At 39.2% G+C, this 23574-nt stretch overlaps 1 protein-coding gene across 2 annotated transcripts in view; it reads right to left on the reverse strand.

The window, feature by feature from the left end:
- Positions 1–1344: 1344 nt before the first annotated feature.
- The window catches only part of LOC131301764 (D-2-hydroxyglutarate dehydrogenase, mitochondrial-like), a 29344-nt gene continuing 7114 nt past the window's right edge, over positions 1345–23574 (reverse strand). Inside the window, exons 2-13 of one of the 2 annotated variants that reach the window (XM_058328174.1) lie at positions 22933–23034; positions 21551–21598; positions 21182–21252; positions 16868–16986; positions 12843–12938; positions 12584–12693; positions 11323–11486; positions 9419–9527; positions 8218–8323; positions 7918–7990; positions 2364–2489; positions 1345–1489 (exon numbers count right to left, since the gene is read on the reverse strand). In XM_058328174.1, the coding sequence (XP_058184157.1) occupies positions 2483–2489; positions 7918–7990; positions 8218–8323; positions 9419–9527; positions 11323–11486; positions 12584–12693; positions 12843–12938; positions 16868–16986; positions 21182–21252; positions 21551–21598; positions 22933–23034 (1005 nt within the window). In that variant the 3' untranslated portion in view covers positions 1345–1489; positions 2364–2482. Of the gene's footprint in view, positions 1490–2363; positions 2490–7917; positions 8324–9418; positions 9528–11322; positions 11487–12583; positions 12694–12842; positions 12939–16867; positions 16987–21181; positions 21253–21550; positions 21599–22932; positions 23035–23574 lie in introns of those variants that run through there. The other variant, XR_009191424.1, reaches the window with a different exon arrangement.

The following is a 23574-nucleotide window of genomic DNA, read 5'->3' on the forward strand; positions in this document are numbered from 1 at the left end:
CTTCCCACTAGAGAGGAATAGGTAGGACACTTGCAAGGGTTCCAATGCTAATTTCATCATGTAAGACAACTACTCAATGAACGGAATAAGGTCACTACAGTCCGACATTTGTGGACTCTGTGCTTGAAGGTAGACAGACACCTTATGGGTCAAATGGGTTCATACATTATTAAAGAGCAATGTATATGGCACATGGATATTCTAGCGGATGCTTCATGGAGAATCAGAAAGGAGCTTAGTATATATCAGAATAGGGGCATCCTCTGGTTCAACATGAGATTGGTAATGGTAAGGCATTTTCCTATGGCTGGACAATTGTCCGAGAGCCCTTTATTAAAGGCTTGGGGACAACTAGCTTGGACAATGGAAATGGCCCAAGCCAAGAAGTAAGGTAACCAACTAACCATTAGTATCACATCTCACTGCCCTCCTAATCTGCAGCCAGAGATTACAAATGAAGATTTAGTTCAGTGGCTTCCACGTGCTAGCAGGTGTTCAATGTTAATTCTCCATGGAATGCAATTAGACATTAAAACCCAGTTCAGAGCTGATATACAGTGGTCTGGGGTGGGAGAATAATTCCCAGATGGGCCTTGATGCTGTGGATAGAAGTGCAACAAAGGTTGATCACTAAGGACAGTACGATCAGCTGGGGGATTAGAAGTGCAAGAAACCTGTCAGTTGTGCAGCTTGTGCAACAATGCAATGGAAACTCACTACCACATTTTCTTCGATTGTCCTTATTCCCAGGCCAGACAGTGAGAGAGTTCTATTTGGATTGGTCAATGTAGATTGGATGTTTTGTGCAGCATGTGGAGGGGAAGAGCTTTTAGCGTTAAGGGTTGAAATGCTCCAAAGAGGAATTTTTCAACACAACGGTTATTGTAATGCCACTCTCACTTGGGGTGGGACCTGTATATGGGACCCATCTCATGTGAGAGGGCATTACAAATAACCATTGTAATTTTTTTTTTTCCCTCTGGCAGCATCAATATATAATCTTTGGATGGAAAGAAAGCAGAGAATCTTCCAAAATCAGGCTGACGCTCAGGATCAGACTATGGGAGAACTGTCTCTAGCATCAGAGATTATCTCAGTTCCTTGAGGAAGATTAAACCTTCTCAGAGGAACAAGTCTCATTATGATGCATGGAGTTTATTCAGGGGAATATAGCTAACAAATTCGAATGGAGTTCAGTGTTTCCTTTTGATTTGTTTGTTTCCTTCCTTTGTTGTGGTTTACGAGTTTTTTTCCGGTGTTTTGCTGGGACTATGCTGTATAGCTGTTGAGGGCCTATCTCTGCGGCATGCCCCTAAGAACTTGTATTCAGTTTGGTCCCTTAAATTTTCGTAAATTGAGTACTTCCCATAAAACAACAAACTTGCTACAATAAAACTAGTAGTTTAGGACATGAGGGATGAAGAACTTTATATGGGTTGAGTATCCCATTGGGGTCGAGCAACTTCTTGATGGAAATCATTAAGTGCACCTGCCAAAATGGATTATGTATGTTAGAAATGCCAAAATAAATCTAGCTGAGGTGTTCAATCTCTGAAGAATCCATAGCAGCTGACAATCAAGCATTTTATGTCTACTCAATCTTCACAGTTAATGGATTTATCATAATTTTCTTGAGTTCAAAAGTCGGAAAGAAATTAGATAATTGCTCATTCCTGTCACAACTCCTCTAACTACCTCAATCAGACTGACATAAACTAAACCAATTAGCATATTTGATAGTAGTCATTCTTAAAGAACATCTATATAAACCATTTCTAGAACTCGGAAAACTTGCTTCAACATATCAGAAAAGGAACGCTGAAACTCATATACACTTCCGTTTTTGCATTTATTTTGCTATATATGTTAGTCCTAGCTGTAAGGTGAATGCAAAGGTCACAAACAGTTTGGCAGACGAGGCCGTTATTGTCTTCTTTCCGCCATGGGAACTGATTGTTTAAAAGTTACAACAATCAAATTACTCTTCTATTTTTGGCATAAAACAAAAAAAATTCACGAGGGGAATAAATTTAAAGACCTTCATATATAGACTTTTGGCAATTTCCTAGTCTGAAAAGGAACCGAAAAAGATACTCGTATTAAATAAAAAACCATTGTTTTATGTTGCAAAAGAAATCTACATCGTACCGTAGAAACTTCATCTTTTCAATGCCTTCTGTAGAGCTGTGTTTCTAACATTAATCAACCACCTAGGAAGGATGACATCAAAAAACAAACCATTGTTTGTGTTGCAAAAGACCTCTATATCTAAGCATATCTTTTAAATGCCTTCAGTAGTGGTTCGTTTCAATATTAATCAACCACCTAGGAAGGATGACGTTGTCTATGATCTGAAGACTCACACTTTCAGTAGATTTGCTGTAGTGAATCTTATTAGCTTTCATCAGTCCCAGGCCACGCTCAGCACTGATACTCCCGCTGTGCTTAGATGTGCATTCGTAAACAAACGGTTCAACTTGGCCTAAAACCTGCAATGTTTGCATTAGAATTAGGATCAATCAATTCAGGGAAAAATACTTAGAACAAAGAAGGAACAAGTAGATTACAGTATTGTAAAATTGTAAAGGAAGAGAGAGACGTGGAATGGGAACCCAAAGAATCGAGTTATTTTCTCATTAACGTGAGATATGTATACAACACAATAAACTAATTGCACTATGGTCCTAGAGAATGAAACTAGTTACACAATAGAACAAATAATACACTAATTACAAAAACACCCGTAATCTAACACTCCCCTTCAAGTTGGTGCGAAGATATCTATTAAGCCCAACTTGAACACAATAGGGTGAAAACTCTTGCTATCAAGGCCTTTTGTAAATATGTCAGCTAACTCTTCAGACCTCACAAACGGCATACATATCAAACCCTCGTTCAGCTTCTCCTTGATGAAGTGTTTGTCAATCTCTATATGCTTCGTTCTGTCATGCGGAACAGGATTATGAGCAATATTAATGGCAGCTTTATTATCACAGTAGAGTTTCATAGGACCATTATCAAAAATTCCCAAATCACGTAATAAGGTTTGGAGCCACGAGAGCTCACAAACACCATGTGCCATAGCTCCAAATTCAGCTTCTGCACTAGACTTGGCGATCACAGATTGCTTCTTACATCGCCAAGTAACCAAATTGCCCTCGAAGAAAGTACAGTAGCTAGAAGTAGAGCGTCTATCATCCACAGAACTAGCCCAGTCGGCATCTGTAAATGCCTCTAACCGTAGGTGACCATGATTGGAGAATAGAATTTCTTTCCTTGGAGCTGATTTGAGATACCTCAAGATACGATAAACGGCATCCAGATGTGAAGTATGAGGGTCATGCATAAACTGACTAACAACACCCATTGCATAAGTAACATCTGATTGGGTGTGAGCCAAGTATATCAGTCGACCTACAAGTCGTTGATACCTCTCTTTATCAGTGTGCTCCCCCACATCTCCACTAAGATGATGATTCGCCTCAATAGGAGAAATTGCAGGTCTAAAAGATCAAGTATATACTTTGGGAAAATGACGGCTAAGGACGTGTTTTGATAATTAATACCCGTCAAGGACATTTTCAGTATTAACAAATGTTCTTAGCTTGTCCTTGGCGAGTATTAATTATCAAAACATGTCTTGGGCCGTCATTTTCCCATATACTTTTGTTGGAAGATAAAAATACATCTATCAGACCTTGCCACTTCAATTCCAAGAAAGTATCTCAGTGGTCCCAAATCCTTAATCTCAAATTCTTAAGCCAGACTAGACTTAAGATTGAGAATCTCAGTCACATCATTGCCTGTCATTATTATATCATCAACATAAACAATAAGAACATCAATCTTACCAGCACCTCCCTTCCTTGATGAACATAGTATGATCTGCATGGCTCTGTTTGTAACCAAATCTCAACATAGCCTTCGAAAATTTGCCAAACCAAGCTCTAGGTGATTGCTTCAACCCATAAAGAGCCTTCTTCAATCTGCACACCTTTCCCTCAGTCTCAGAGGAAGAAAAACCTGGTGGTACATTCATATACACCTCCTCCTCTATCTTCCCATGAAGGAATGCATTGTTTACATCAAACTGGTGAAGAGGCTAATTTAAATTGGTAGCACAAGAAAGTAGAGCTCGCACACGGTTCATCTTTGCTACTAGAGCAAATGTCTCCTCGTAGTCAATACCATAGGTTTGAGTAAAACCCTTGGCAACAAGTCTTGATTTGTATTTCTCAATTGTACCATCAGCATTTTGCTTGATAGTGAAAACTCACTTGCATCCCATTGGTTTTTTTCCCCCTGAGAGTGACACTACCCAAGTGCCATTCTTTTTCAAAGCCGTCATCTCCTCTACCATAGCTCCTTTCCACTTAGATATCATGAATGCATCATGCCAATTCTGTGGGATAGATATAGAAGAAAGAGACGAAACAAAGGCATGGTACGAAGGAGATAAACGATCATAAGAGACATACTGGGAAATGGGATGTTGAGTACTTGAACTAACGCCTTTCCGAAAGAAACAAGAAGATTATCAGAATCAATAATAGGAGGTTCAATGGGATAAGATTCATTACCAGATGAGTCATCTGAGGAGTTCGGAACTGAAGCAGGGGATGGTGATTGGCAAGGTGGCAGTACACATGAAGATTTGCCTTTGCCTTTCTTTTGATATGTTGCCAAGGTAGCAGGCCATTCACTAGGTCTACGCCTGTTTCCATCCATTCGTCCACCAATGTCCTGTTTTGCACTATGAACAGACACTGGTTCCACTCCTGACTTCTCTTTCTCCCCCTCACTACGAAAAGGAAGTGATAAAAACCACAACCCTTGATTTTGAAACATCTCTTCCTCATCTCTTCCAGACTAACATGCTGCTCCCCCTGAGAGATGGAATGGAGGTTGAGTAAAAGGACGTGGTCTCCCCGAAAGTGACATCCATATAGACAAAACTTCCAAGAGTGAGGATCATAATATTTATAGCCCTTCTGGATAGGAGAATATCCAATAAACACACATTTATGGGTTTTAGGACCTAACTTGCCACCCGAAGGGTGAGGAGCATGAACAAAACACACACAATCAAAAACTCTAGGGGAAGAGTCAGGACACGAGAACTGTTAGGGAGACACTCAATAGGAGTTTTAAAGTGGAGAACACTGGATGGCATACAGTTGATAAGATAAGTTGCAGTCAAAATTGCTTCTTCCCATAAATATTTGGGAACATTCATGGTAAACAAAAGAGAGCAAGCAACCTCAACAAGATGACGATTTTTACGTTCAGCAACTCTATTTTGTTATGGAGTGTCTACACAAGTTGTCTGAAAAAGAATACCATTTCCATCCAGAAAAGCCCTAAAATTTCTATCGATATACTCAGTGCCATTGTCACTAACGAGAATTTTCATACTCGTGTCAAATTGAGTACGTTCCATAGCATGAAAAGATTTAAAACAAGAAAATACTTCACTTTTTGACTTAAGTAAATACACCCAAGTAACACGAAAATAACAGTCAATAAAAGTGACAAACCACCGAAAACCTTTAAGAGAGGTAACAGGGGAAGGACTCCAAATATCAAAATGAATAACCGTAAAAGGAGAGGCACTCCATTTAATTAAACTGACTCCTAAAACAATGCTTAATTAAAGTAGGAAAAAGTTTCTCTAAAATCCCAAAAGAGGGATGACTTAATCTACGGTGCCACTGATGTAACATAGAAAGAATTGAACTCATATCTGCTTGTAGAGCAACACTACATGACAAAGGTGAACGAGGTGCAGACTCCAAAAAATAGAGGCTGTCCTGTGCTTTACCACTGCCAATCACTTTGCCCGTGTTCAGTTTCTGAAAAACACAATGAGTAGGAATATAGGTCATTGAACAATTTGTAGAACGACCAAGACTATTAATGAACAAAAGGTTAGTGGCAAAGTTTGGAATATGTAGAACTGAAGAGAGGGAAATAGAGGGATAATAGCAAATGAAACCTTTCCCTGAAATAGCAGGGAACCATTCTCTGGGAAATAGCAGAGAATGATCCATCTGCTATTCCGACCTTATCCTTACCGGAACAAGTAGAGTAATCAAATACAGAGAAACAATCTGTCATATGATTTGAAGTACTGGAATCTATAATCCAAGGAATAGCAGAAGAGGCAGTAAATGCACTAGCCGGAATACCTGTGTGAGAAAAATAGAATGAAGTAGGAGCTATAGTAGATGGAGAATCAGCCTGAGCCATTAGGCACCTGAGAGCTTGCATCCCCCCTTGAGAAAAGCCATTGACATGATCAGAAGACGCCTGAACCCTAATACTGAACCCAGAATCAAGCAAGGTAACAACCCATGTAGACTCTGAAACATGGGCATGGGCATGGGCCTGAGAACGCATGGGACCACAATTGCGACCACCGCATCCACCCCCTCGCCCACGAGAGGGATGACCATGTAACTTCCAACAGAAATCCCTGGTATGGCCGATGTTGTGGCAATGATCACACCGGAATGACTCTCGATCAATTGGCCCACCAGACTGTGATTTACCACTTTGTGGAACAAGCCCACCCTGAGGAATGGCAACCAAGGCAGAACAATCAGATGTAGGAGTATGCACCATAGCACCCCTCCTACTATCCTCTTGCTGACCAATGGCATAGGCCTCTCCTGAAAACGGATACAGAACACGACCCAACACTTGTACTCTAATCGGATCATATTCCATATCAAGACAAACAAGAAAGTCATAAACACGCTCTTTCTCTATCCTCTTCAGCCAATTTACAGCATCAACAACACAAATAGCCTGAAACCCGTGATAATAATCAAATTCCTGCCATGCTCCACTCAAGTCAGCAAAGTACACATCGACGGATCGATGATTTTGTTCCAACGTACGTAGTCTCTTCCTCAACTCAAAACATTGTCCATCATTTCCTTGCTGAGAATAGGTTTGGGCTGCAGTAGTCCAAATGTGATGTGGAGTATCAAGAAGCAGGAAAGTATGACGAATATCAACTTTCATAGAGTTAAACAACTAGGTCATGACTAACGATTTCTGAGATTTGAACTTCTTGAGTTCAACCGCCTCACCAGGTGGAGTAACATGACCCTCAATGAACTCTGACACCCCTTTGGCCTCAATAGCTAAAGTAAATCTAAAGGAGAGTTATCCATAGTCCTTACATAATTCAACTCATTCTTTATACTAGCGGAAGCTTTTTTTTTTTTTTTATCATCCGACATTTCAATCAAAACTCAGATGATGACAAACTACGTAGAATAAGAGAAATATGAGTCCGGAAAAAACTTGATTATTCTGACCCAACTCCAAACAGGTGTAAACAACCCTTACCCAGTCCAAACAAGAGCAACCAGATCTAGATCTATTCCAAGCCTATTTGAGTGTAACAGAGGTCGCCGGAGGTCAAATAGAGGTCACTAGTCTTGACCTAGTAATTTCCGAGCACAAACAGAGATCGCCGGAGGTTGCTGGTGATCTGAGATGGCTAACGGTGGTTGGGGATGACCGATGGAGGACCTGCGGAAGTTGCTGGTAGCAGTGGTGGACCTACAGAAGTTGGGCTGGAGTAGGGGAGGGCAGGCGATGGCCTAGGTCAGCGAGAGTCACAGAAAACGCAAAAACCCTTCAACGTCACTGTTCTGGAACGAAATCATCAGAACACATAAACCCTAGGATCGAATCGCTCTAATACCATGTAAAGTTGTAAAGGAAGAGAGAGCCGTGGAATGGGAACCCAAAGAATCGAGTAATTTTCTCATTAACGTGAGATATGTATACAACACAATAAACCAATTGCACTATGGTCCTAGAGAATGAAACTAGTTACACAATAGAACAAATAATACACTAATTACAAATACACCCGTAATCTAACAAGTATCATCATACTCCGGAAGTGATATATTAAGATGCAAGTTACCATCTCCAAGGTGTCCATAGCCGATTACTTTGGCTGCAGGACCTAGAACTCAATAAAAGGTTAAGGAGGTTAAACATTTTACTTTCTGAGACATCCAAAGATCAAGAAGGTGATTCACAAGACCAAAAGGAAGTAATGTAAGTTTGTGATAGTGATTGCGAAAAACATTGTTTTGGCATATATAATGACCTCCCAAGCATCCAACATAGAAGGAATGTATCGAAAAAACCCTAGCTAAATATTGCTAGTAGCAAATATAATGACATTACCAAGACGCATTCGCATTTCCTCAACAAGATCGTACATCTTTTCAATAGGAAGTGACAAATCATATTTGTATACAGCCCATGCTTTCATTAACGCTTCAGGTATACCCTATGATGACACAAACAGAATCAATGAAAGGAATTCTAATTTTTTTTGGAAATGCAAGAAATTCAAAATGAAATATCAAAGAATGACAATTATGAATAGCCAAAACTGCAGGGAACTTGATGCACCAAAAGATGCTGCTATTATTAATTAGGCAGCCCAAATTTGAGAATAGACTCTGGAGATGCAAATAAACAAGCCCAAGGGGCTGTACTGCTGTAGTAATCCACAGGAGAGTTATAATCCACGGAGGAATCTAATTTAACCTATGAATGACTGACTATTACATGACTTCTTAACAAACATACAGACACTTGCATATATTGCATGCTTCCTTAAGCAAAAAAAAAGGAAGGGAAGGGGGGGTGGTTTGTGACGAAGCTAGCAGCCTTAACAATCCATGCAGAAGTTGTAGAGAGAAAAATCTCAACAAAGGATAACTAATTTAGCAAATAAACGAGATAAATTTAGCAAAAACATGAGTATTACATAACTTTTCAACACTTGTACAGACCCCCGCATGTACAGGTATATTGCATGCTTCCTTAAGTTAAGAAAGAAGAAAACACTAGCATCCAAGTTCAAAGGATATGTGTGATTGAAAGAAAAGAAGTTCAAAGCATATGAAGTGAAAGAGTCGTGTAAGACTTCATACTTACATTAGTTCGACACGAAACACAAACATACGTAAACCAATTGCCGTAACTTAAAAAGTTCAATTACAGATCCCCTTCTATCCATAGGGCATACCAAGTATGCAGTAGGTTGTTGACATAACTTATGCAAGGAAACACAGCTGAATGAGGAAAATAAAGAATAACAAGGAAGGATTGCCTAGCTTGCACAGCTGAGGGATTTATGAGTGGAGTTTCAAAATTCAATCTTCACAATCATAAATTCATAATCCAAATAGTTTAGTCTATTAATGGTTAAGGCTTTTCTCGTGCCATGTTAAGCAACAAGAGGTGGGACTGTGGAAGAGAAGCTAAAAGTAAATGAGAACACGACATGATTGAGAGCCTTCTTATACAATAAAAACACTCTAATATCGATCAAGAAATGAATCCTAATTCCAACAAATATGTTAAGTAGAAGAACCTCATGAATACTCCAAAAGGAAAACGCCTGATTTATGTCTTGGGCTAGAACACCGTCAGATATCAAACCAACTTCCATAGAACGAAGTAGGAAGGCCTCAAGCTTCTCTCTGGAGGCATGAACACAAAATTATGAGTAAAACATATGGACATAAGCCCTAGAAAAGTGGAATAATTAGGCAATGCAATTCGTAAGATCACAGAAACTGCATCCTCCTCAAATGAAGCATCATAGGTGAATCTAAGTTTGTACATGACAAATAATGATGATGATGTTGCGGATGACATAATGTCAAATCAAAGACCACAATGAAGCTTGAATAAGCCCTACAGATAACCGTACGTGAATGGTAAGTAATTCCTTTTCCAGATCACGTTGTTTTGGGAACTGTTGACAGATTGATGCATTAAATTGCATAGTACTTGTCCAGGAGTAGGATAGAATATTAATCCAGCCTCATCTTTCGTTCGCACTGTGCAGCTACAATTTGAAAAGCTTATGGAGCTCGTGTCAAAGATTACAATAGATGTGTTTAGGGCTGCATAACATGTCAAAGATTACCATGTCAGCTTGCCTGATATTGCAACTCATGTTCGAATGTGATCAGCCTGATCCTAGAAGGAATACCGAATACTTAGAGTCTCCGTAAAATGATCACATTATAGAATCTGCTGGGAATAAGGATCAACCCGTGCGTAGACGAGTTGATTTTGTGTTCCCTCGTAACCTTGCAGTTTACTACAAACGTAACAGAGGTCAAATTCCTGAATGCTTCAAGACAAATCCAAAAATTATCATCTTTTCCTAAGTGGACATTCTAATCTCCAAGAAAAAATTCTCAATATTTCCCTCGCTAAGAGTTGAGTAGCAATTATGAAGTTAATTCCAATCAATGCAGATGAAGCTTTAAGCTGCATTTTGTTTTCTACCTTTAAGTAGATTACACTTCTGGTTGGGATCTCACATTTGCTTTCCTATGGTGCTATATAAAATTGAGCATGCTCTAAATTACATCCGCATGTACTTCTAGATCCAAAAATTGCAGCATGTGCTGAAACACTCCACATTTTCCCAACATATACAGTATTCACACACCCTTGATTGCTTAAAAAACATGGATTTACCTTTTTACGAATACAAACTTTTTTTTGTTTATCGTCTTAGAATATCTCCATATAAGTAATGTTAGGTGCGCAATGGCACTCTGCTAGTTTAGACAAGGACAAGTTAAATGTTTGTTACAATGACCAGCAGCCCCAAAGAATTGAACTAACAAATAAAGCATCTTGAAACTGAACTCAAGCATATCATAGAGGACTATTAGAGATTGTCCACATTGAGTAATTATTACCTCCAAAACTAGTATATGAGCTCGGGCAACCTCTCCACTCATTGCCAATTTATTTTTGAGTTGGATGCTTTAACATGATATTAGAGCAAGGCTTTTGGACAAGACGTCTCTTGGTTGATTGCCTTGTTTTTTGTGCGCAAGTGCATCTTGTTTCGTTATGATCCCTATGTCATGGATTCTTTGTTTACCTCTCCACATGTGAGTCATTGATTGCACGTTTGACCCATGCGGGGGTGCGTTAGAGCTTGTCCCACATTAGTTTATTATTACCTCTAAAACTAGAACATGAGTGGCCTCTCCACTCATTACCAATTGGTTTAAGTTGAATGCTTTGACAAGGCAATCAACACAATATTGTAAACTGACCTTTTCTATTCCTTCAAGTATCATAAAAGGCGAATGAGAGAACTTTTCTTTATCAGGAACATGCAAAGAGTTATTATTGATTAAACCCTAATGATTGCAAAAATTTTAGATGACAGTACAAAATTTTCATCAAGATGTAAGAACTATATGAAGCAGATAAAAGATGTATTACCAGTCGTTGACTTACTTGTCATAAGATTGATCACTTCCTGTTGTCTCAATCAGGACATAAAAGTTGTGCATTGGGGGAGGCAAAGGATTTCGAACACCTTCTAAATGATTAAGAACCTGTTCCATGCAAAGAACACGCAGTGTAAACAAGCAGTGCAACAGCACATGCGAACTTTTTCTCTAAACTAGACAGTCTCCATTCATGTCACAGTGGAGAATAAGGAGCAATTCTCTTCACCTTTGTGCTTGAAGAGAGCAATATTCTAAAAACCGCTAGGCACTAGTCGGGTGGAAAAGGAGCGCCTGGGCACTAGTTGGCCGCCTAGCGTCTAGGCGGCGACTAGTCAGCTGCCTAATCTAGGCGTTGGACCACCGCCTGACCGCCTAACACTTAGGCGGGGGCTAGGCCGACTTTTAGAACACTGAAAAAGAGGAGGTGTAACGTGGCGTGAGACCCAAGGTTTAAATGAAGTTTAGTTCCACTGGAATGCGTAGGAACATGCTTAAAACAAAGCAAAACTTTGACATTCAAGATCAGCATACTAAGTTATTCCCTGGTTCATCAGTACACATCGAGTTGCAAAGTGTCTACAAGTACGATTTCAGGATTTTCCCATATGTTCTGAAAAAAAAAAAAAAAAAAAACGAGCATTGGCAATGCTAACAAAATCATTTATCAATAATTTGGTTATGGTTTGTATTTCTAGACCAATTGCAACTAGCCAGAGTGATAAAACCTTAAAACTCACCAAAATTGAAACAAAAGATAGGATATATATCATCGACTTAAAGCATATTGCGGACATTGGAGAGAAGATTGAACAATAGAGAAAGACAAGAAAGGGGAGAAACCAGAGTCTACTTGGGGCTTTGATGCCAGAAGGAGAACATAGATAAAGTGGGGGAAACCTAGAACATCTAGGGGCCTTGGATCTACAAGGAGAAGAAGTATAAAGGAAGAAGACGATAGAGATAGACGGCAGCCTCTAACCAACAGTATGGTTTCTATTCACTTGACGGATGAAATGACGTATATTTATGGACAGGTTTGTCCATGCTTTGTGTAAGTGTGCTCATGTTTTCTTGCAGATTTGTGAAAAATCAAGTACAGAAATACATACTGCATAAGTTTCAGGAGCCTTTTAAGTGTTTGCATTATCGTGAATTTATTCCGGGCACAATCCTGATCAGATCTCCAATGACCATACACTACTTCACCACGTGACATGCCTTGCCTATTTAGAAATTAGTGGAATATCGTTTCAGAGTGATCTTACCTGGCAGCTGACATAATCTTTACAAGCAAGGAAAGCCAGATTTACTGAAGACAGCTTCGGAGGTGTAAGTATGGATACCTTAGATATAATCCCCAATGACCCTTCACTTCCTAATCCAAAGTAATTGCATGGATAACATAATGCAGAAACTATAACTTCATGCATTTTTACATTATTTGGGAATGAATAAAAAAGCGCTGGTTCTATTCTCAATAACAGATTAAATACTCAAATAATTGTGGAATGTTCAGGGTTTTACGTATAAACAAATGCTTCAGGTCATACCCTGTGTTATCTTTGCGTAGTGTCCCAAGCATGTCAAGCAAAGTACCATTTGCTAAAACAGCTTCAAGACCTGACAGATTGTTCTATAATATGCTTCAAATGAAATACATGTGCAATGAAGAAACTTTACTGCCTATCAGCTACTCAAGTCGAGATTAAGGATTTGACAGCAGAACTTGGATATAGCAATGGATGAAATGGTGTGTGAGAGAGCTTAGGCCCCCTTCCTGAAACCCAAATAAGTACTTAAAAAATAAGGACCTATTTTCAAGCTTAAAAATAATGGGCTTACGAAAACAAATTTTCAATTTTTTTTGCAGGGTTTGATAGATCTTGATGAGAACTATCAAACAAGATCTATATTGCATATTTTTTAATTTCAGTAAGCCTATTATTTTTAAGCTTGAAAATTGCAAATAAGTAATTTTTTAAGGGGCCTTACTCCATAATTTTCTTTCTTTTCAAAGTAAGAGAAGTAAGTACCAAAGGTGACAAAACCAAGGCGCATCATATATTGCACTAACCTCAGGCAAAACACCAAATATTTATTAGGAAGATTCTTTGGAAGGCTAAAGAAAACAAATAGATTGGGGAATAGCTATTTTAGTAGTCTACGCCACCAGGGTCAACATCGGGTTGTTGAGAGAGAGAGAGAGATATCTCAACTTTTAGTTGATTAGATGCAGGCCGCATAGAACTTGATCTCAACTTTTAGTTGATTAGATGCAGGCCGCACAGAACTTGCCTAAGTGACAAGGTGCACGTATGGGGCAATCCTATCTGATAAGGTTTGTTAGAGACATCACATCCTATTAGTTAAGTGGATGCATTTGAGGATGTGGCATAGTCTCTCTCTCTCAGTGACAATGGGCAAAGGCCATTGTACCGTGTCTGTGGGTACATTACCAACAAGGAACCTTCTCTCTAGCCTCTAAACCAAAAAATCTTCAGGATACCGTGGTGCTATTGGCAAGCCTGATTTTGCCTCACAGGACTCAGGTTCTTGTGGAGCTTCCGCAACCACTAAAGGGGTAAAAGGATGGTTGTTTCGGAGGTGACACGAGGTGGGCTACTCATGACCACCTTACATGTTCCTAGGTTTAGCTACTCTATGTTCTCAAAAGAACAACTATGCAGCTCTATTTAGTACCAAATTGGCAATGGGGAGAAAACATTCCAATGGTTAGATAATTAACACCCCCATGATCCCTTGTTCACTAGATTTGGGGGAAGGGTGGTGTGATGGTGTCTAATTTGGGCAGAGCTCTAAGTGCTAAGGTTGCTTCACTTATTGACCATGGCATATGGTGATGGCATAGATTTAGGAACCACGCCATTCAATCTGTAATGCCTCAAACTCCTCCAAATCTGTTGCCTATACCCGACTACGTAGACTTTGTTGCATCAGTGCCTCATCCTAGTGGTACTTTTCCTACAGTGCTATCAGGCCTAAGTTTCCAATTCAGAACTGGTCTAAGGTATTATGGGAGGGAATCATGTTCCCTAGATGGTCCCCTATTTTATGGCTTGCTATTCATCAAAGACTGAATACCAGAATGCTGCTTGATGGGAACTGCTGCCTATGCAGAAATGGTGTGGAGTCTCACCAAGCACCTCTTTTTGGATGCTCCTTCTCTTTACAAGAATAGCAAGGGTTGATGGACAGGAACTTGATCCAAAGCGTGCACTGGAGGATGATAAATATTCTGGAGTGGCTTAATCTAAATGGGGAAGGCAGAGGTCGCAGATGCAACAGTGTCAAGTGCTCCCTTGAGAGACTACAAAATTTCATAGGGGAAATCCACAGAGTAAGATCAGGTTTCTCTCAGAATTTACAATGAAGTCCGGGACTACCTGAGCTCTAAGAGGAAGATGAAGTTTGTACCAGGGAATTTAGGCTCTATGTGCTAGTTGGGGTTTGTCTGAAAGGATCTTAAAGCCTGTATAGTTAGGTTGTTAGATGGTTTTGTGTGCAGCTTTTGTTTTGTTGCTGCTAGTTTGCTGTTTTGATGTATTTTGGTTTTATCCCTCTACCTTGATTCTTTTTTGGTTGAGATTTATAAGAAATTGCACTTGTAAAAAAAAAACACTATGCAGCTCTAAAGCTTGACAAAAAGGCCAACGTAGTATTTAAATCCGAACATTCTAACCAACTAATCACTACAAAGTGCAGCTACCCCATGCCTCAACTACTGACCTTATCACGACATGACAAAATAATTATACCACCATAAGTGTATTGTTCATGCCCAAGCAACAGATACATTAGCACTCAAAAGTCATCACTCAAGGTGGGAGGGAAAGATGGAAAATCACGATCAATTCCTTTTTCAAATCCTGCTGCAGCTGCACGAGCCCTTCCCGCGTGCCACAGAACGAAATAGAACACCACTAGTTTCCTCCCCATCGATGAATTTTTATTGGCAAGTAATCACAATAAGGCGTCCAGTGATTCTGCCTGCTATCTGGAACCACCATGCTTTTTGACGCATTGACAGAATTTGCTATAATGGCCACGTTCTCAATGGGATCCACTATAACTTTGCTGACCATTTACGGAAGTAACTATGAGAATCGTGTGGCGTTCTCTAATGTCTAACAAACATCTCACAATTAACTAAACATTAATGAGCAGGGATTAATTGTATGAAGTGTAAATCTTGCGGGTTCGGAGTACACCTTCCTTACATTTCTACATGGAGGTTAAAGTGTAATCCGTGTAGTGCAGGGGGAGAAACATTTGCATATACCATGTGACATCTGTCACTTATTCCACACTTGTATTAGAAAAAAGAAGGGATTATTACCCCTAGGTACAAAAAATAAAAAGTATTTCCCATTAAGGTAAGATAGAATACTTAATTACCACTAGGTCCACTTTTTACAAAATACATTTACCATTAATGGAAGTGTCACCCTAGGACACCCTAGGATTTTAGGGTACCCTTAAACCTTAGGGTACCTTAGGGTTTTAGGATACCATAGAATTTTAGGGTACCCTAGGGTTTTAGGGTGCCCTAGGATTTTAGGGTTTAGGATACCCTAGGGTTTAAAGTACCCTAGGGTTTAAGTTTAGCCGCTTTCATAGAGCCCTAGGGTTTAGGTTTAGACACTTTCATAGGGGTTTTAGGGTGCACTTTCCTATCATAGGGTTTTAGCGATTTAGGCACTTTCATAGGGTACCCAAGGGTTTAGGCATTTTCATAGAATACCCTATGGTTTAGGCACTTTTATAGGGTACCCTAGAGTTTTGGCACTTTCATAGGGTACCCTAGGGTTTAGACACTTTTAGGGTTTAGGGTTTTAGGTACTTTCATAGGGTTTTGGTGTTTCATTAATTGGAGGTGACCTGGTGGGAAATACTTTTTATTTTCTATACCTAGTGGTAAAAAGCCCAAGAAAGAAGAACTTGTCTACGTACCTAGCAGATGCTATACTAAATGTAAGTATTCTACTAAGCAATGGATATGTACTATGCTTTTACATTATACAATGGAGGGGGAGAAAATGGGTTGCAAACCATTGACGAAGAAAAGCAAAATGTAAGCACTCATAGGGTAGCATTAATTGTTAGCTCCTTAGGCTATGAATCTAATGTAGTTATTTAAGGCCTGAACAAACTAATGGTGTGTTATTTAGATCACATAGACATGCATATGCATATGCGTATATTAATAAATATCTATATGGTTAAGTCCACTCACTAGTAGCAAATAGCTTTTTCTGTGCTGAATTCCTGAAATAGATATATCATATAGTCATTGATGCTGTTTAGCTATTATGTATGACAGTTAAAGGAAAACATACTACAGCAATTTTTCTCCTCTTCCCCGAATGTAGAATGCTGAATGCTATTATAGTAGAACTTCAAACTTTTTTTATATATTCATACAAGGAGACTCATAAAAGTGACTAATGCATGAAACACCACAAAAAAAAAAAATTTCCCTGCTACAAATGAAAACACAGTGAATGCATAAGAAGGAAAACAAGCCTCACCAAGTACATTCCCATGAAGTGATCCATAGCGGACAAAGCACAAACCACCAGCATTAGTAGAAACATTGCCACCAATTTGGCAGCTTCCTTTCGCCCCCAAGTTCAGGGGCATAACAAATCTGAATGGTGGCATGGTTAAGTCCAATATCTAAAAATTAGGTTTCCATACTGCTCTGCAACACAAAGAAAACTGGAAGCAGCAGCCACTACCTAGACTTGCTAAGAAATACACACCTGATGGAAACAAAACAACCAAAATCCAAAGAAGGCACCTACTAGCTCATAGCAACGGAAAATACGAACTAACCGAGACTAGAAGAAGCATTTCCCAATTCTCATCTTTATACGCGTGCATCTATTCTAGTACTCAAGTCAGAAGAACCAAAGCGTTTTCTACTCTTTCAGTTTTGGAAATTTCCCTTCAGCATGCGTATCTATATAGAATTGATTTACTGTTGCCTCGTTTCCGAAGATAACTTTAGCGCTAGTTGTCATTTCAGAAGATAACTCTTCCACCTGACTGAATAGGCACAAATGCTTTAACTTTAGACATTTCATCCTTAAAATCCACGGATTACTCCAATCAGGGCTTCATAAACCAGGAATTTTGAAACCTACGATTTCTTCGTTTCTTCATTCCAGAATGCCCAAAAAGGCAAAAACTATGTGAAGTACCTTTCCTTGGCAAAATCCTAATATCTTTTGCCAGAACATCCTCCTCCCCGTTTGAGTCAATTTCTCACAGAATTAATTGTCGTCTAGGGAGACCAAAGAATATGCAATGGTGATGGGGTACAACACCACTAGTCAAACTCGTCATCTTCAATAACAGAGAGAGAGAGAGAGAGAGAGAGAGAGAGAGAGAGAGAGAGAGAGAGAGAGAGAGAGAGAGATTGTCCATTTGGGGTCAGAGAGAGAGAGATTGTCCATTTGGGGTCATTTGGTAATGCAATCACACTTGTAACAAAGAGGCAAAACAAACAAAACCCAGTCTCTGCCGCACCAACAAGCGGCCCTTATTGCCCACAAAAGTAATATTGAATGGGGATTGGCACTGTTTCGGTGAGTTGCAGTACTTTAATTTTCAAAATTAGCATTTATTTTAGTTTTTTTTTTTTTCTGTTGTAAAAGGGTATTTGGGGAAGTGTCGTATCCCTTTTTGGACTGGATAACTCCAAATAAATTTGTTGCTTCCTCACTTGTTATCCCTTTTGGACTTGGGTTGATAAAATCGTTTAATCTCTTACTCTAAAGCTCTAACTTCTCTAATTTGAGAAGCAAAGTTTGTTTCAAATTTTCTAATCATATGTAGTTTTACTTCTTGATCTCTAAATGTATGATCAGTCATAGAGAGAGAAGAATTGCTGACATTTGCATCACTTATTTTCCCCCCTGCTTCAAAAGTAGAAGTAATGAGTTTGGGAGCTTTAACTTGAGTACGAATACATGGCATTATTCCTTTCCTAGATTTTTTAAAATTTCAATGAATGGCACTTCCAATCTCTTCGTAAATCGCTTTCAATCTTCCCTCCCGTGTATCCTCATATACTGTTATCCTAAAGCAGCTGCGGAGCAAGAATTTTGAATCAAGGGGGGCCAAATTAAATGAGAGAATAAAAGTTATTTAGTATAGTTTTGCACACTAAATTAACCAACACTGCATAGAGAAGTAACGAGCCTTCTCATTGTGCATCCTATACACAATAAAGAATTGTGAAAGGTCATCTTGTTTTTTTTTTTTTGAACAACAAAGAAAATTTTATTAACGAGAGTAAAAAGGTCATCTTGGTTAACATTATACGTGTTATGATATCACCCTCCCTAATTCCGTTCGATCTTCCTAACTAAAAAAAAGCAGAAAATAACACAGTATAGGACTATAAGAACTGACTAAGCTACAAAACAACACATCAGAAAAGCCTGACAGCTGACAGGTACAACATACATCCCGAAAAGTTACATCAATGGTTACATAAGCATGGAAGAGGCCTGGTGCCTAACCAAAAGACAACAATACAGTGTATGTAACTTTCAAGTGTGTCCATGCAAGTTTAGGTGCTTAAACCTCTAATATGCAAGCACTTATGCACTCCAATTCAGTGATTGAAAAAGCACGCCTAGGCGAGGCAAGGCGTGAGGCGAGTGTGACAAAACATATGGGAGAGAGAACGGATATGTATTACTGAATATTGAGAGTAAATGATTCCAATGCTAACACAAACTTAAATAGAGAAAAGCCTAGAAATCTATACCTAAAATAGAAGATTACAAAGAGATATGATTACGATATTATCACGATACGATTCTATGCCTAAAATACAAGATACGACGAGATCACGATGCATAATACTTTCACAGCGAGCTTGTGACGCCTCATAGGTGTGAGGCGAGGCGAGGTTGGGTGAGGCGGGCAACTAGTCTCGCCTTGAGGCGACTAGGCGAAAGGCGTGAGGAGACTGAAAATTGCGCCGAGGCATCGTTAGGGCAAAATAAAAGAGATCGTACCTATCTGGCCTTTGGAAAACACTTCAAAAGTTGGAAAACAGATTGTTTCGAGCTCTGTCAAAGACTGTCGGACGCCGGAAAAGGCTTGACAGTGGTCGACAAGTGCAGAGAAGCGAAACCCAGTTAGTTCTGAGTGCAGAGGAGCAAAACCCAGACTGTGTAAGGTCGACGGAGGTCCAACGAAGGCTGGGGAAGGCCCGGCAAGGCTGTCAGAGGTCCGGCGAAGACTGGAGAAGATCCGGCGAGGAGAAACAACTCAGAACGACTCAGATGTGACATGTAACAGGGCTGGGTTCAGCCACACGACCTCAGAGATGGCTTGCGTAGCCACGAAATCGTCAGAGAAGGCTCAAGACGAGCTTGTCTACGCTGGAAAAAACAGACAGAGCACTCGTCAGCCTCAGAGATAGCTGACAGAGGAGGATCAAAGGCTGACGCTGCCTGACAGAGATAGTCGCCAGGTATCGTGTGCTCTGATGCCATGAAGAGTATGGGAAATATTGGAGAACTCAAAAATCCATAATCTAACAATATATTATATAATCTTCTTCTCTCACACTTGCTGACAGTGGGAGACAAACACGCATGCATAATATATATATTATATGAACATATTATATGTCTTGTTTGGGATATCTGAATTGTTACATTTTATGAGCGTATTTTACGTATTTTACTAGTATTTCGTATGTTGGATTGTTGGTTATTATGCAATATGGTGATGTTTATTCTTGTTTTGATGGTAGGAGTGAATATTGGTCATTTATGTAGTTTATATTCCTTGTTTTTAAACGCTCGCCTCGCATTCGCCTCGCGTATTTAAATCACTGCTCCAAGTGAAACTAATCTTAACAATGATAATAACCACATTTAATCCTGATGCAATAACAACAAATGTGAATTTGCGTGTGCATGTGTTTGCACAAATGCTACTGAGCAGAATTTGCAACCTACAATGTACATGTTTCTAAGCTCTTTATCTTCTCCTATCAGCCAATTGCATGGAGGAGTGACTATAAATTTAAAGAGCGCTTATAAGATGATAATTGGACAGAGAGCACATGGTTGATGGTCAACTTGAGCATTAAAACATAGCATCTAACAGATAGAAAAAAAAACAAATAAAAGGAAAGAGTTACAATCCTTTCTCTCTCTTCCCTTTTTCTGACAAGTAGGACATGATTGGGCACATTAAGTAACACAGTCAAATAGGTCTTAAATGCTAAGAAGCACAGATAAGAACACCACACAACACGGATGTGTGGACACCGGACACAGCATTTTTGAAAAACTAGGAAACACTGGGGCACATTAAGTAAAACAGTATATACTATATGTTTGTATTATAAATGCATATAATAAACAAGAACATTAGGTCTATTGAATAATGGTTTGAATTAGAGGTCAAATTGGATAAGGAATATTAGTGTGCTGAAGCTAGAAAGACAACCATCACTAAATCAATATATAGGATTAAGCATCCATGGCAATTTGCCCTCATAACTAGTACAAGTATCCTTAGTGTGTCTGCAGCGCGTCCCCACCGTGTCCAACCAGGTACCATTAAATAATTGGAACTTTGGAAGCTTATTTCAATTTGTCTTGCGCGTGCCCGGAGGATGCCAGCGTCCGAAACTTGTCCAACATGGAAATGTGAGGCAAACTCACATGTCAGTGCTTCTTAGCTTGTTCGTAGTTTGGGGTTTTTATTGAACTGTCGGTCCTGTTATTTATATGAAGTTCTTGGTTTTATAAACATGCCAGCCAAATATGCGGGCCAAATGAAAATAAGAGTTAACAGGTAGTTACCCTTGGTTATCCAGGAAAGGTACCAGGTTCTCCAATATGCATCCCGCTTCACATACCAGGATACCACTTACCTAAAACAGGGAGAACTGAGTTACTTCGGCAAAAGCGGAATTTCACATTGGCATTCAAGAATTTATACATGAGATGGAATTTTTCATATCAAAGATAATAGACGACAATTTAGTAAAGCTTTAAGGATCACCGTAACCGTAAGAATGCCAATGAGTGAAAGATAAAACCTAAAGGGAGAACTGATAAGGTAGCCCATTCACAAATGAATCCTAAAGGAAAATGTTACCGGGTGATGAGTATGAAGTGAGATGGGCTAAAACCTTGAAACGAATATACCATCTAGAGGCGCCTTCGTACCTTGTCAAAAGAAATGATGTTCTTCACGGAACCCATATTGATAATTACCTGCAAAGGAAGTTATCACATAAAGAGAGACTCAATGAAGGCAATTTGATACACAATACACAGCAAGGAAAGAGAGACTCACAAGTTAGGGTTGTGTCTTTTTGTCAGATAACATAATGAGAGAAGAGCAAATGCCCTTATAAGACATAACATAATACTTCCTGCCATATTTGTTCATAGCTATTTCATGCCCAACTTGCATGTAATGGGTTGAAAGTCCGTACTACCCAGCCCTTCAGTGAATAAATGAGTCAATTGATCTTCCATACAAATCAAAACCTTGTTCAATACTTCCATGATAAAGTGCCTGTCGATCTAAATATGCTTGGATCTGTCACGCTGAACTGGATTGTGAGTGATATCCATACTAGCCGACCTACTGTAACAATTGGTCATGTGTCCACCACTGTATACAATCCCAAGTCTTAGCGAAATATGGAGCTATGTAAGGTATCTTTAGCTATTTTTGAAGGACATGGCTGAAGTGTTTCGAAGCCAAACCATAAGGGGTAACATGAAGAAATATTGGCCTTGTTCGTTTCCCATCTTTACTTTGTTTTTAACTTTGTTTTCCAATCATTACTCTATATCTTTCTCCAATCATTACCCTATTTTTTCAATTATTAATTTCATTTCTCTCTCTATCTCTCTCCATTCATTACCCCTCTCTCCAATCATTACTCTATTTCTCTCTCCATCCACTACCAAAACTAAAATACCCAAAGTTAGCAAACGAACAAGGCCATTGGATCTAACGATATTTAACCTATTTAAATTCACGGAAGAATGGAACAAATGTAGTACAGAACATAAGCCATGACAAGTGAGACTGAAAAAGTTAGCACTGTATTCCTCAGCAAATGAATCTATAAAAACATAAGGAGAGAAGAGAGTAAATGGTTTTGCACCATAACACATAGCTATAGGTTTAAGCCTCCTTTGAAGTTCATGGAATCATGGAACACAATCAGAAATGTGGGATTTCCAATGAGCTCCCTCCTAGGTTCAACCACTTGGCAGTTCCAACTGTCCAAAGCTAATATGAAACTAAAGCATGATAATTAAAATTTTCACTATGCCTATGTGTGTCATTCTGAGATTTCCTTACACGCTTCCAACACATATCAACTCACATTGCACCAGATCTCTACCACGCACCAACAAGCTATTGTGCTAGAACCATTTTTCCATGTGTGTGACACAAAGATGTAGGCAAAGACTAAGTCTCTCTTTTCCTTTTTATACATATCAGCTTCAAAATTGGTTGCCTAAAGCATGTGTAATTTGTAATGGTAAGAAAACGTGTTATTTATCACTCTGGGCAACTATAATACCTCATCAAAAACAGGTACACTTCCCCCTACAAGACCTGTATTTCCACCTTGAGGAACAACTGCCAGACATCTGGAATTACAGTATTTCAGAATCCGAGAGACCTGCCAGGAAGCAATTAAAGTTCGGATAATATCCCAATTGTTAAAATAGTTAGTCTTTGTCCCACATCGGATAGTTGGAGTTATGTAATAAGTCACTAAGTAATATAAATAAAAGCTCTCTCTTGTGTTAGGGTTAATTAACACCCTAAACACTTCTTTCTTATTCTCTAAACAACATGGTATCAAAGCGGGATCTTAACCTTAATCCACCACAACCCTAGCCTAAACCCTAGCCTCTGTACATAATCCCTAATCATAGTCTCTGCCTCAGATTAAAAAAAAAAAAAAAAACCCTAACCCTTGTTCACCTGGGGATACTGTTCATCGCGGCTACTGTTCATTACGGGTACTGTTCACTGCTGTTACTATTCATCAACACTGTTCATCGTTGATTTTCAACTCTTGTAATGGTTTTCTAACTTCGGTAAGCCTTTGGTTTATGGGTGGTTGTTTTGGACCCATTGTAGTAATCACTTGGTATATGTTGGTGATGTTACGGATCTGTCGTGTTTGGTACTTGGTTGCTGATGCTGTTGGTTG

The sequence above is a fragment of the Rhododendron vialii genome, chromosome 9a (genome assembly GCF_030253575.1).
Source record: "Rhododendron vialii isolate Sample 1 chromosome 9a, ASM3025357v1".
NCBI classification, from domain to species: Eukaryota; Viridiplantae; Streptophyta; class Magnoliopsida; order Ericales; family Ericaceae; genus Rhododendron; species Rhododendron vialii.